The sequence below is a fragment of the Heptranchias perlo genome, chromosome 1, assembly GCF_035084215.1.
Source record: "Heptranchias perlo isolate sHepPer1 chromosome 1, sHepPer1.hap1, whole genome shotgun sequence".
Taxonomy (NCBI): domain Eukaryota; kingdom Metazoa; phylum Chordata; class Chondrichthyes; order Hexanchiformes; family Hexanchidae; genus Heptranchias; species Heptranchias perlo.
The window spans coordinates 33,575,643-33,591,260 of record NC_090325.1 but is presented as its reverse complement, the minus strand read 5'-3'; the positions used below and the strand labels follow the sequence as shown (position 1 = coordinate 33,591,260).

Here is a 15,618-nt window from a genome sequence, read left to right as displayed (position 1 = left end):
TTAAATTCTCCTGGCTACTGGAATATGCGGTGTAAATACCCCAGTTGGTTGGGGGATATGTTATTTTTGTACTTTTTGTGGAATTCAAAAGTGCTATAATCATGAAATATGTGTTTGGATGTTTCACATATGTATCATTGGGATATACACTGTCCATTGTGTAAATTGTATGGATCCCAATGAAATTGGGATGGACTCATGTATTTTTAAAAACCTATAAAATTACTGGGATATCCCATCTCCCAACAGTTCAAAAATTAGTGAGTTTTCACTGGGAGAAACCTCCAACAAATAAAGAAACTGTAGTTACCAAAACATAACACTCAGCATATTGACATTTTATCTAGCAAAATATTACTTTTAATTTTAGTGTACTTGAACATTGTACACTGAACACAGCATAAATGAGAGGCTTATGTAGGCATACTGGAAATTTGATCTCCAGCTAAACAAGGAACTTTTAAAAAGGCGTAGATTGACCCATGTGGGCTTTTTCTAATGAGCTTTTATCTGAATATTTGACCACATAGGAAATACAATAGCATATATTAATGCAAGCATAATGCAAAATTAGCTACATGGTTTTATATATTTTCCAGCTACTGTTTAATAACATTTGAAACCTTACCTTTAATCCCTAACCATTCATAACCCATAAAATTCTTCTGTTCTGGCTATGCAAGGGCCATGAAATTTAACCATAAATCCTGTGAAAAACAGTCTTATGTATAATTAATTTTCATAAAGTGACTGCACTAATTTGATTCATAGTGCAACTTCTAAATTGGTCCAACTGTACAGATGTTACTGGGATGATTTTTTAAAAAATGGATAATTTATGAATCTTTTAACAATGGCAGCATAGCTTTTAATCTTTCCCAATCTGAAGAAAATAAAGCCATTTTCTATTTGGATATTTTCATCATCTTGCTTATGTGCACGGTAAGTACATTGGGCGGTCTAACTAATCGGTTTCTTCAGGAGCACATAACTGTGCAGTGTTGTAGAGTTAAATAGCTAGTGCAAATTTACTCCAACTGTACCTGCTGACAGGAACAGTAGATGCCAGCCTCCCTGAAGCAAATTGACCATTTTTGGAGGGAGGGGGTGATTCAAAGCTCCAACGGTCGATCAGTATGGATGTGCTCGTCTCTGACTTTTCTTCCATTTTGGAAATTGCAGGTTAGCAAATGCAGTTGATTGCAGACGTTGTTTGGTGGATGAGAATGAATGAATGTGTGTGTACTTTTTTAAAAAAAGGGATGAAAAGTTTGATTTGGGTGGTGATGGGAGTACTTGCTCAAAAGTGATGGGTGTATTTGCCAATATAAAAGTTTCAGCACAGGTGACCAGATCAATCTTTGACACAAAAGCTGCATCCAAGCTAGGAAGTGCTGCTCCTGTGTGCACTAATGCAGTTAGTAATGTGTTTGGCACAAAAACATTGGATATTACTAATTGCTCTTGATTAGATTTCTTTTTGAAACTTTTACATCAAAATATGCAAGATAAGGGTATGCACAGTTGCTCAAATTTAAAACACGACCTTATTCTGGCTGCAGAACTGCCCCGATGTCAGGGTGGTCTGTACAAGACAACAATATGAAGATCACATTGCAGGTCTGCATGAATGGAATAAGAGCTCAGCCCACCCATGGCCAGAATAAAATGTTGGGCGTAACGGAGTGCTGCCAGATTTGCTACCGTCAGCACTTTGCCTCTAGGCAGGCAACAAAACCCTCTCCTTAGGTCTTTATATCTCCAGAGGCAGCACTGCAAATGTGAAGGGCCTACATCTGCATTCATTGAAAATTTCTAACAGATCAGTGATGGTTGGTGATTTGAGTCTTTTAAACATCCATTTTGCAGAGTAAACTTAAAACAGTACAATAAGTGAAACTTAGACAATGGGAGTAATGTATCACTGAAAATTACGGATACTCCCAACACAATAGAAATTAAAACTGCTCAAATGTTCTTCAGAACAGGTGTCTTGGAGGGAGTTGTCTTATTCCGTTAATAAACTGCACAGGAAGCTGCCTGTTGTACATCTGGGAGAGAACACATTGAAGTGACTGTGTTGGCATCAGATTGTATTTGCTACTTCCCTGAGGCTAGTCACGCTTCCACCGTCATTAGTTCTTTGCTACATGCGCTGGCATCACTCCAGCAGGCCAGTGCTGGTTTAGAGCCTACATAATAGGCTGAGATAGAGACTTCATAAATGCTTTGAATCAGACATGCATCAACGCATCTCACTACGTTAGAGGCCTCCATCTGGGAGGAGTTTTCTAGATTGCTTTTAGGGCCATGGGCCCATTGCTTGAGTGCAATGTTGTGACCATTAAACAGTTCCTTCCTACAGTGCATTCTGGATAGTGAATTTTCTGCTTAATGTGAGCTGGACTTCTGTCATAGTATACAAGGAATGCACAGAAGACAGAAGTCTTTGCATCGCACAGGTTGATGGCAAAAGTTTGAAGTTTAATTTCTCCACCGTACAACATTATGTTCCAGAACATTTAGTAAATGTGACCAACTTTGTCCTTTTTATGATACTCCAATCTGGAACCAAAGAGAAAGCAGCTGGAAGGTGTGTGTGTGTGTGTGTGTACAAGAGGCACCTATTTTAACAGGATTTTCCTCCCTGCAGGGAAAGCAGTGCCTCGAACAGTCTGGGGAATGGGGGCTGTATCGTATGCATGATCAATCTGTGGTGCCATGCAGTGATACATTAGTGGGCTACACCACTGCATTGCCAGCAGGGCTCTCTATCAAATGTTGGAATTCCAATAAATATCATTCCTGCATGTCTAAATTTCCACGAGTGTTTGATTACAGTTTTTTAGAATCATCTCAGTCTTGGATCCACTGTCAATAGACTTCTGGATTTTCTTGTATGCTAAAGCAGGTAGTTATCCTCTGGATGGGCTGTTTAAAAATTTTACTGGAAAATGGCCCAATTAATACGGATGAGGACTGTGATAAAATACAGGGAGACACTAATAAACTTGCAGAATGAGCGTGTTTTTGGCAAATGAATTTCGTTATAGATAAGTGTGAGGTGGTACATTTTGGTAGGAAGAATGAGGCCACGTACTCCTTGGAAAATAAGAGTTTAAATGGGATAGAGGAGCCGAGGGAACTGGGGGTACAGATACACATCACTAAAAGTGGCAAAACCGGTTAATCAGACAAAAGCAAACCAAGCACTGGGGCTCATTTCTAGAGGGATAGAATTGAAAAGTGGGGAAGTTATGTTAAACTTGAATAGAACCTTGGTTAGACCATACTAGGAGTACCGTGAACAGTTCTGGTCTCCATATTATAAAAAGGATATCGAGGCACTGGAGAAGGCACAAAAAAGATTTACTAGGATGATACCACAACTGAGAGGATATACCTATCAGGAAAGATTGAACAGGCTGTGGCTCTTCTCTATAGAAAAGAGAAGACTGAGGGGTGACCTGATAACGGTCTTTAAGATTATGAATGGGTTTGATAGGGTAGGTGTAGAGAAGATGTTTCCACTTGTGGAGGAGACCAGAACTAGTGGCCATAAATATAAAATAGTCACTAATAAATCCACTAGGGAATTCAGGAGAAACTACTTTACCCAGAGAGTGGTAAGAATGTGAAAATTGCTACTACAAGGAGTAGTTGAGACAATAGATGCATTTAAAGGGAAGCTAGATAAACAACTGAGGGAGGCAGGAATAGAAGGATATGTTGATAGGGTTAGATGAAGGATGGGAGGAGGCTCATGTGGACCATAAACACCAACATGGACCTGTTGGGCTGAACGGCCTGTTTCTGTGCTGTACATTAAGTAATGCTATGTAATTTCTGCCTGTGCTGTATGTTTTGCATAGACTGCCTTAATGTATCATAGTATGTTCTTCTTTGAGGTCCTGTACATATCTTCTAAGTAGAAAATCACTGAGCCTAATTTAAGATTATGCAGTATAAAATACCAGGAAATGCTGTTTTGAGGAAAGCTAATTTTGATTGTAGTAAACATGCTTGTGCTCCAAATGCAGACAGCATTTCTTATTTTGTATATTTAGATGTTTTACTAATTTTAATTTTTTTCTTCTTATCTCCTTTCCCTTCTCCCCACCCCCCCCCCCTCTCGTGTCTAAAGGTTGCAAAATCAAGGCACTGAGAGCAAAAACCAACACTTACATCAAAACTCCAGTTAGAGGAGAGGAGCCCATTTTTGTCGTCACTGGGAGAAAGGAGGACGTGGCTATGGCTAAAAGAGAGATCATTTCAGCTGCAGAACACTTCTCTGTGATACGAGCGTCTCGAAACAAAAATGGAGCAGTGCCTGGGGCTGCACCTGGAATAGCTGGCCTCTCTGTACCTGGCACCCCAAATTTGCCTGGGCAAACCACCATTCAGGTACGAGTGCCCTACCGTGTGGTGGGTCTGGTGGTAGGGCCCAAGGGAGCCACAATCAAGCGAATTCAGCAGCAAACCCATACGTACATAGTCACCCCCAGCCGTGATAAAGAGCCAGTGTTCGAAGTGACAGGCATGCCTGAAAATGTTGACCGGGCCAGGGAAGAGATAGAAGCGCACATTGCTGTTCGTACTGGCAACTACATTGAAATCAATGAAGAAAACGACTTCCATTCCAATGGCACAGACGTGAGTTTCGACAGCAGTGGGTTTGAGTCCACGTGGGTGAAGATGAACTCTGTTCCTCCTGCCCGTAATAGACTTCTCTCCAGCTACAGAAATGACAGCTCAAGCTCTCTCGGCAGTGGATCAACTGATTCCTACTTTGGAAGTAACCGGATGGCTGACCTCAGCCCGACAAGTCCATTCAGCACAGGTGGTTTCTGCTTTGGAGAGTCAGTCGCGACCATGAGTTCTGAAGATCTGGGGTTTGAATCTTCTGCCTTTGACCCCCTTACAGCCACGCCTCAGTCTGTGATCTGGTGTCCATTCGAACAGGCAAATCCTGTTGGTTTCAGTAATGAATCAGCAACTGGTACAATAGCCTGTGACAGCCAACCCACTACCCCTCGCCTTTCGCCAACCTTTATGGAAAACATAGAGCTCCCCCTTGCCAGAAGACCATGCAGTGATCCATTGAATATGGCCAGTCAAGTTGGGCTTCCAGTATACATCTCTGCCTTCTCCAATGGTACAAGCTCCTCCTCCAATGGCAGTACTACTTCTGGCTCTCCCACCGATTCGTCTGGCTCTGGTATGGCCCGGGGGAAACGCGATTGTGTGGTCTGCTTTGAAAGTGAAGTAATCGCAGCCCTGGTGCCGTGCGGCCACAACCATTTCTGCATGGAGTGTGCCAACCGAATCTGCGACAAGGAAGAGCCGAAGTGTCCAGTGTGCAACACACCTGTTACTCAGGCCATTCGCATCTACTCTTAACTCAATGGACTACTTTGGAGGGTGGTAATTGGGCAAGGAGGGGTGAATGTATGTTGGTACTTGTCTGAAAACTTCCTAATGCTAAAATGTGACTGTTATGTAGTCAGTTGGATTTGTAGGATTAGGCTACGGGTTTTCTGTAAATTTAAATAAGTTGGGTGATACCTTTTTTGTTAGGCAAACTCATTTCATAGATCACAATACAAGATGGGTCAGTTTGTTTGAGTATATACATGCAGGATTTGAAAATGTACTTATAACAGTGTGAAAGTGGCCCTTGAGCTTTTTTAGTTTTAAGTTGTGCCACTCAGTTCCACTTTTCTAGAGGGATGTGTGTTCTGGATATACAGCCTCAAGTTTAATTTCCAGTCTTTGCCAAGTTAGCTGATCTCTACCAGTGCAGCAGTAAGGGTGCTACAGCTGGCTTCAGTGCCAACAAAAGCAAAATTAACCATTGTTCCCATTTGTGACTTTATCCAGTGATCCCTACTGGAAAGTGTATAACTTTTTTGGGTGAGGAAAGGATTCAATGAGGTTGTGATGCCCCCGGTGGTATAATAGTCTGAGCTCTCGCACTTCCTTTCTCCCCCGCCCCCCCCCCCAATGTAAGTTTAAATGTGAAAAGTGGCTACTTGGGTAAGGTACCCATGAAACTCCTACCCCAGAAAAGGCTTTAAGGAGAGCACTGAAAATGGGCAAGTAGGCAAAGTTGGCTTAGGAGAAAGGATGAAAGTAGTATGAAGGATGTGAAGCATCCAAGTAAAATTAGCTATACGCTATAGAGGAGATTTGTAATTCAGTGGGGGAGGAAGATCTGGTAACTCATTAGTGAGTTGTGAAAGGTTTCTCCGGTCTCTCTTTCCTCCACCATCCACCTCCCTCCCACCCCCCCCCCCCCCCCCCCCCCCAAGTCCGAAGTATTGTTTTATTGTGTAACTTTTTTAAAACGTTGAATAAATTGTGCTTGTGGGAATTGTGATAAATGATTATCACACATTTGAGAACCAAATTGAACCAAGCAGTTTACAGCCTTGTGTTGTATTAATTCTTATGTGTCTAACACATATCACTTGTGTGTATAATGGAGGAAAGGCCAAGTGCATGAACACAAGTTTCTGCTGTGAGGGAAAAATTGAGAAATACCCCTTGAATAGTGTGGGATGGGGAGAAAACATGTAGTTTTCACATTGTTGGATTTTTTTTTTGTGGGGGGAGGATGGAGAGCTCTTGATCATCTTCACCCTTTTTTGGGCCTCAATCTTCAGCCAAGTTGACGAGTAATCTGCACCCAGGCTGCTGCGTGGTGTCCATGCTCCTGGAGTGAGACTCCCTTAATTCTCTGCGCATTCCTTGTGGGGAAGCACTTGGTTAATGGAACAAGTGAGTGATTTTCAGCATATGGTGGATTGTGTACTGCAACCAGCGTCATATCACTTCCCCATAGAATGTAGTTATAAAGCCCTACTGTTGAAGATTTCAAAACCTTCAGCAACCTTGGATAGTCATCTGTTCACAAATGACTACGTTTCAACCTCTAACAATGCTGTGTCTGTACCCATAGGAAACTACAGTGACTTTCTTTCTCAATACTTACACTCTGCTGATAGGAACAAAATGTAAAGTTTTTATCACCTCAGCCTACCCAGACTGGTCAATATTGAGTAATAACCACCTCCCTTCCCTGATGCTGTATTATAAGATGTGCAAAAGCAGCTAGTATTGGTGCCCCCTCTTTGTGGCAAAGCTTCTTGGTGTTTCTTACTGCTGGCCCACCCAGGATTGGTAACTAGTCAAATGAAGGGAATCCAAACTACGGAGGTATTAACCTAATACGCTATAACCACATTGAGCCACGTGTCCGTCTTGTCTGAGTTTTGCTTTGTTCAGAATTCTCATCCTTGCATTTAAGGAAACTACGAAAAGCATTTTGCTGGGATTTGATGTTGTAGATTTCATTTCAAGTTCATGATTTTCAAAAGGCCACAATCCATTCACTACCAAGATTCAGCCATGTCACCTATGAACTAAAACTATAGCACTGATAGTAACTGATCTGTCCAGGGCAGCTGGAGTTCTGAACTTCCTGAATCTGCAGGTCTTTTAGAGGGTAGCTTAGGGAGTGGGTAAAACCAGTGATTAAAACACTATCTTGTTAGGTTTTAAATTTAGTTGATGCAGAACTACTGCTTGGTTTGGCAGTGGTACTTGCAGTTTTTTTTCTGTTGCATAGTAACTCTACTGATGAGTTAGCTGCTGTAAAAACCAATTGGTTAATTGGACCACTTTTGTTTTAATTGCAATTGGATTGTGCTGGTTTTATTGTGTAACCTGTGACTGCTCGCTGGTGTGGAAAACAAAGTCTCATTGATTTTTTTAATTTGATTTCTTAAAAATATTAAATAACTGGGAGTTTGATTTCCACTGTCTGTGTTAACTGAGTGTCGATTCTCTCATGAATTAGGTGACTGCTGAAATTGAATTGGTTTAGACACTCTTGTACCCAATATGATCCCATAAAGATGCTACATGTGGGCTAGGTGAATGGTATCAATCTGTAAAGGATGAGTTGAGCCCACATATCTTCACTTTTTTGAAGATTTTGGATATTGGGGGAATCACATGGTTTTAGTCACAGCTCTTCTGTAGATTGATGGATGGATTGAGGAAACCTGTGTATCTGTTTGAGACAAACTAACGATTCCTGCAACTTTTGTTTTTCTCTAAGCATGTGTAGACTGTCAGATGGTTGACTATGGATTACTGTGTTATATGGGCCAGACTGATTTGCACCTGTAATAGTTTGCAACCAGCCAGTTGTTGTATGGGCACCTGTCTGGTAGTCTTGCTGAAATCTCCTGTTTCTGATTCATAATGGATTTCCTGGCAGCAGAACATTCATTAGTCAATCTATTTAGCGTGCATAAGACTGAAATAGATTTTGTATGTGGTGTAATGGAGTTTATGGTCGATGAGAATTTTAACATTGGCAGCACATAAGAGAAATAGGGAATGCTGTCTAATTTTGTAACTGAACAAAATAGGATGCATTAAGATATTTTAAATGTCCTAAGAAAATTCCAAAATGATACCAATAAATAACAGTATCTATTTGAAATCAATACCACTACAAAATCAACATGTGGATATCAAATCTTACCCAGTTTAGGAAGGGGAATGTCTTCTGTCTAGAGATGGGAGAGTGTACTTTGGAAATTCACAATCCAGTTTTAAAACTGCCAAGTAGTTTATAGTGTGGGAGGCCCCAAGAGAATGTGCTTTCTAAACTCTAAGAGCTTCCTGCAGCAGAAATAGTAAATGCAATATGTTCATTTAAAAAAAATCATTCCAGTTGTTTTCTCCCTCTAACCCTTTTTCAAAAAAGAATGGATTCTTCCAGCTGTTACAATATAGATTCCTTAAGATTCTATAACCTCTTGTATAAATGTCACCCCCAGTTTGGGAGTCATGTGGCAACGTATCTTTTTAACCAGACAATTATATAACTATCTAGATCAAATTGTACATGCTGCTTCCTCCTCCTCCTCCTCCGCCCCCCCCCCCCCCCCCAAACCTCTGACCTTGTATATTCCCAAAATGCAAGTGTCTTGCAAAACTGTCCATGTGGTGGGATGTCTTTACACAAGTCTCCTAGAAACTGTATCACTGGGTACTTTTGTTGCTCCCCCAACAAAAAAGGACCCTTGCCAAGCTTAATGGTAATCCATGCTTATGGGCCTTCGCCTCCGTTCTCAATTAACCAGAGGTATCTGCTCCACATAGTTAATAGTGACAGACTTGTTTCACGGTGCAGTTTGTTGGAGGGACTGGTCTTTTAAATTGTGAAATGTAGGTTAGCACTTTACACTCTCTCCCCTATCATTTCCCAGTATTTATTTTGCATTCCTGTTCCTGGAACAGATGTGTGAGGCTGTCCAACCTTTCATTACTCCTAGTATCAACCCAATTCCCGAATCTCTCATTTTAATTGTGTTGTCAAGGTGGCCATTCCACGTAATTGTCATAAAAGCAAATTGGAATTAAAATTGATCGCAAGCCAGATATAAATCCTTTTTTTTTCGGCCAACAAAATTAAATTTCAAATAAGCGGACCAGTAGTGAGGCTCAGTTTCTGGTATTAAATTGATTGCAAATAACTTGGAAAAATGAAGCTGTTATGAAGTATGTAGCCTGGTGCTCGAGTTCTAATCAGAGGCTTGCAGTTTTGTCCCAGAGCTGCTTATCGACTGCATCAGTTAGATGGACTTCCGTTCTTCAACCAGGCTGGTAGTTTAAATGCAACATGGAAGTGATGTATTCCTCTGCGCTTTGAGTAGCGGGTGGGTTAAGTTTGCTTTGCAGACCATCCCACCTCTTACCTGGAGCAGGATGCATAGCAGCAAGAAGAAAATTAGGGGCAAGGATAACAAATCACTAAAATAAATTGATTTGACTTAAATAAATTGATCCTTTTATGTTTAATGTAGATGCAACAAAACCATGATGAGGTCGAATGGAGAGCTCAGCAACTCAGTGAGTAGTTATGCTACACAGAGCATGAAGGTCCCAGGTTCAATCCATGTCTGTGTTGAGTTAGCTGATTTCTGCAGGAGTAGCATTTGGGGCACTAGATTGACGTCCCCAACTTAGTGAGATGGAAATTGGGCAGGGCTGTTGGCTCCTGATTGCAGTCAAGCAACCTCAAATTCCCTCTAATTGAACACCCTGCTAACACTTACTGTGAAGGCTATCTCACAAATGAGGGCTACTTGCATGAAATGTCAGAAACTAAATGGCATCTGTGGATCCAAATCCTGGCAAGCAGCCAACACCTCCAGATGAAGGAAGGGGAGTAAATTGGCAGTGGGGGAAATAGTTTAAAAAGGGAAAAAGAGGTCTAGTAGATTTATTTTTCCTACTGCCGTACAACAGCATTATTTCTTCAAAATACAAAAATGGTTTTAGTTCTCCACTCAACAAGGGCAAGTTAACTTCTTTACTTGTAAATATAGATATATTCATCTAGTAGATATACAATTTTATTTTTATTTCCACTTGAAAAGTTACATTTCGTATTCAAAGTTTACAAAAATAAAGGTTTTTATTTCGAGGTTTTTTCAGTATGAGAATTGCCTTGACGGCATTTATGACGTAATGCGTAACTTCACTGCTAATTTTTGCTTGTAGGCTAGTTGATGTCAGTATTAAAATTAACACTAGTTGCCATCTTGGAATAGATAATGAACGAATGTTCACTGAGCATGTATTTTGTATTGGTAAAACTTTAAACTGCATTGTACACTGCGATGAAAAGCCAAGGAAATAACACAGTAGCAATGTGTATTATTTCTATTTAAAAAAAACACAAACTGAGTGGCAAAAACATACCAATAGAGTTTAGTATTTGCTAATTTTACTACACCTCGTTTGTTATGTATATGTAGGGAAGTGATAGGGATATAAATTCAATTTATTGAGATGTTTAAAACCATATATTTTATGATAAAGGGCCTTTAACTTAATGTGGCCAAAGCACTGATATATATTTGCTGTAAAGAGAATTATAAGAGTTTTATTTTTCTGATATTAAAAGTTACTTAATAAAGACGGTTTCCATTAAAATGAACTTGTTTGATTTGTGTTGACAATGCCTGGTGATTTTTCTCTTGAACTCCTACATGGCGACTGATTCGATGTAGTTAGTATCAAGTTACATCCAATATAAGCAAAAACTGAGTGACTGCATGTGCTAACCTAGATGACTAACAAAACCTGACGACTCAAACATCTGTGAATAAAAGCCAATAGCATGCTAAAGCATAGGAATAGGCATAGGCCATTCAGTCCCTCCAGCCTGTTTTGCCATTCAGTCAGATCATGGGTGATCTGTACGTTGTCTCCATTTACCCACCGTTGCTCCATATTCCTTGATGCCCTTACCTAACAAAATTCTATTGATCTCAGTCTTAAATTTCAATTGACCCAGCATCCACAGCCTTTTGGGGAGTGAGTCCCAGATTTTTCCACCACCCTTCGTGTGGAAAAAGTGCTTCCTGATTTCGCTCCTAAATGGCCTAGCTCTATTTGATTTGTGTCCACTTATTCTGGATTCCTCCTCCAGAGCAAATAAGTAATTAGATTACAGGAGAACATAGGTTTATAACAAGCTGTAGATATACCTAGTATTCCTTTTTAGGTATATGAAAGCCTGAAGTGGTGACGGTGGAAGCAAGTTTTTTTTTGGGGGGAGATGGGGGGGAGCATGTCAAAGGGAATGCTGCTGCTCTATCTTTATCCTCCCCCCCCCCCCCCCCCCCAAACCAAATGTTGCTGCGGCTAGGTTCTGCACCCCATTTTTTTTCCCCCTCTGCCCATCTCTTATCTGGTGCCCCTACTGTGACCCTGTACACCAAGTGGATATAACTGCTCACAATTACAGCAGGTAAGAGCTTGGGAAGGACTAGTCCACAAATGTGCACAGGGCTCTCACTGTTGACTATCCATCGGACACCGGTGGGGAGGGAAATCATTTTTATTTAATCCGCCTGGTGGGAAACTGGATTGGATTGGCTGTTTGTTTTACACCTCGTCCGATTTTACATTCCATTGAAGTGGGGTGTAAAACAGATGATCTGATCCCATCAGTTTCCTGCCGCCTAATTAGGTTAAAATTACCCCCTTTGTATGTATGATTCTGTTGCACTGTTTGTCATTTATGGATTGGGCAGACTGTCCACGAACTACCACTGTCTCCTATTTATAACCCAGTTTGTACAAACAAAGTTAACTTCTTAAAGCTTGGTGTTACAAATTGGAGATTTGTTCAGTGGTGTCAGTCGTTGCCTTTTATTTTTAAAAACAGAAGTTGACTCCCACCTTCCTGTATCCACGAGCACAGTAGTGGACCTGGCAACACCCTTGTGAATTGGACTGGGATTAGTGTTTTAAGCATGTGTACTCCTTTAATCTCTCCGAAGATGGACTGTTAACACTGTCGTTTGATTCAGTTCGTAGGATAGTAGACCTATAGAACACGTTGCTGGATGGTGCGATGAGTGCAGACTCTACATACCTTCAAAGGGGAGCAGTACCATTTCCTGGCTGAGCCGAGATCACTTCTTGTAAAAAAGGTTGGTGAAATATTAGGTAATGTGTACATGGCCAACGTGGTCGTCTGGAACAACTTTGATCACCTGAAGGGTTGGAGAAGAATTTTCCAGCTTTATTTTCTTGTAGACTTTTTTTCTTATTGAGCTCAAAAGGTCAAGAATCAGCAGAGACTTTTCTAATTTTATTGACATAGGACACAATTTTCCAGATAACAATGTCATACAACCTTATCTGGGGAGCACATCTCAGAGCAAGGGTGATCAAATCCTTGTTCAAGGAGAGTTCAGGGGGTTAATTATTTGTTGATTACTTCATTACGGTCTCCTGAAAATCACCATGTCTGCATGTTTTATGTTTCCTATCGAAGTCTGTTGCTAGGCTGAGCAGACTTGTTTCATTTTTCATGGTCCAGTGAAGCAGCTGCCTTATCTATTCCCTTGTTCTCTGCTTATCTATCGCTGTCCTTGAAAGATACAGAAAATTACAGTGAGTCTACCATACATAAGGCAGCTTGAGCAATAACCAAGTCCATAATTCTGATTTTGGCGAAGCTGACACTTATTACCCAGAGGCCTTTACTTAGTTGGTGTTTCAATGCAACAATCTGTTCATCGGTAGGCTGTCCCAAATTAGTCTACCAGTAATTTTCTTTTGATCGTATTGGCTAGACATGAGATTCTCCCTTTGTAGTTCATACTTTTAACTCATGCTCTTTTACAAAGGATTAACCCTGCTAATCTAGGGCAAGCATTGCCATGTCAGTTCCTGCTCCATAGGTTTCGCTTAGACCTATAGAGCAAGCACCAAAAAGTCCGTATCAAAAAGCTCAATCCTTAATTATTGGCCTTAATTTTTTTTGCTCTCTAGATTTTATGGCTATTGGGGGGGGGGGGGTAAAGGGTTTCATGATGCTTGAAGCATCATGACAGGCAGGATTAATAGACCAGATGGTCTTTTCCTGCCCATGTTTGTACATAAGCTGCTTTATTGCAGGGTTGACAACATACACAACCTTGATTGTATCAAATGTATTTCATCAGTAAAGTTTCTGTTCACTTACTGTTACAAAAAAAACCATACAATCCACTAGCCTACTTTGGGGAATTTTATCTTGATGTGAAAAGGATAGTGGCTCTATGCTACCTGTCCTAATAACCATGGGCGAGATTGCTTCTGTCCTATAGCCTTTCACCTTTGTTGCTTTTCTGGTGTGTATTGATAATAAATGGCCCATTGTTTGGGAATGCTACAAAACAATGGTCCACCTGCAGTTAAAACATCTTTCCTTTGGCTTGGTGTCAATATTTGTCTGATGCACCTGTGAAGCGCCTTGGGGTGTTTTACTATATTAATAAATGCTATACAAATGCAAGTTATTTTAATATTAGATGGCAAAGATCCTGGTAACGTAGGGTAACCAGGGGCTCTGTTACATCTTCGCTTTCCAGCCGCATCTGCCACTTGTCTAGCTGGATAACCATTTCTCTAAGTACTGATTGGCTCCTTTCTTTTTCTTAAATTTTTGCCTGTGCGTTTGAAGTGTTAACAACACAACAACTTGCAATTATATAGTATCTTTATTGTAGTAAAACATCCCAAGGTACTTCGCAGAAGCGTTCTCAGATAAAATTTGACACTGAGCCACAGAAATACTAAGACAGGTGACCAATTGCTTGGTCAAATAGGTTGGTTTTAAGGAGCATCTTAAAGGTGGGTGGAGTGGTTTAGGGAGGGAATTCCAGAGCTTAGGGCCAAGGCAGGTGAAGGCTCAGCCGCCAGTGGTGGAGTGATTAAAATCGGGGATGCACAAGAGGCAAGAATCAGACGGGTCAGAGATCTGAGGGTTTTAGGGCTGTAGGAGGTTAGAGTTAGGAAGGGGTGAGGCCATGGAGGGATTTGAAAACAAGGAAGAGAATTTTAAAACCAAAGAGTCCCTGGACCAGGAGCCAATGTAGGTCAGCGAGTACAGGGTGATGGGTGAATGGAACTTGGTGTGAGTTAGGATACTGGCAGCAGAGTTTTGGATGAGCTGAAGTTTATGGAGGGTGGAAAATGGGAGGTCAGCCAGGAGAGTGTTGGAATAGTCAAGACTAGAGGTAACAAAAGCATGAACGAGGGTTTCAGCAGCAGGTGAGCAGAGGCGGAAATGGGTGATGTTACGGAGGTGGAATAGCCGGTCTTGATGGAGCAGATACATGGTCGGAAGCTCATCTCTGGGTAAATAAGACGCCAAGGTTGCGAACGGTCTTATTCAGCCTCAGACAGTGGGCAGGGAGAGGGATGGAGTCGGTGGCTAGGGAACAGAGTTTGTGGCTAGATAATGGCTTTGGTCTTCCCAATGTTTAGTTGGACATTTTTGTTCATCCAGTACTTGATGTCGGACAAGCAGTGGGACAAATCAGACAGTAGAGTGTTCGAGGAAGATGGTGGTGAGGTAGAGCTGGATTTTGTCTGCGTATGTGTGGAACCTGATGTGTTTTCAGATGATGGGGGCGGGGCAGCAGGTAGATGAGAAATAGGAGGGGGCCAAGGATAGATTCTTGGGGGACTCCAGAGATAACAGTGGGAAGAGAAGCCACTGCAGCTGATTCTCTGGCTACGACCAGATAGATAAGAATGGAACCAGGTGAGTCCCACCTAGCTGGACGACAGAGAATGGTGTGGTCAACCGTGTCAAAAGCTGCAGATGGGTCGAGAAGGATGAGGAGGGATATCTCGCGTCTTTCTCTAGTTTCTCTCCTTGTGCCCTCTCTCAGCTCATCTTGACCACTAGAGCCACCTCCTGCTCCCTCAACTCTATTCCCACCAAACGGCAGATCACCCAACTTCCCTTCCAGGCCCCCCATGTTAGCTGATATTAACTGTTCCCTCTACATGGTCATAGTCACGTAGGATGTCATTTGTGACAGTTTCAGTACTGTGACGGGGGCAACCTGATTGGAGGGATTCAAACATGGAGTTGGGGGAAAGATGGGCACGGATTTGGGAGGCGACAACACATTCAAGGACTTGAGAGGAAAGGGAGGTTGGAGCTGGGACAGTAGTTTGCAGGGACAGAGGGGTCAAGAGTGGGTCTTTTGAGGAGCGGGTGATGGCAGATTTGACGGGGAG

At 41.6% G+C, this 15,618-nt stretch overlaps 1 protein-coding gene across 1 annotated transcript in view; it reads left to right on the top strand.

The window, feature by feature from the left end:
- Positions 1-11,003, top strand: part of LOC137321264 (RNA-binding E3 ubiquitin-protein ligase MEX3C) — a 35,936-nt gene extending 24,933 nt beyond the window's left edge. The window contains exon 2 of the mRNA XM_067983614.1: positions 4,145-11,003. Coding sequence (XP_067839715.1) covers positions 4,145-5,400 — 1,256 coding nt within the window. The 3' untranslated portion in view covers positions 5,401-11,003. The remainder of the gene's footprint in view (positions 1-4,144) is intronic.
- The last annotated feature ends 4,615 nt before the right edge of the window (positions 11,004-15,618 follow it).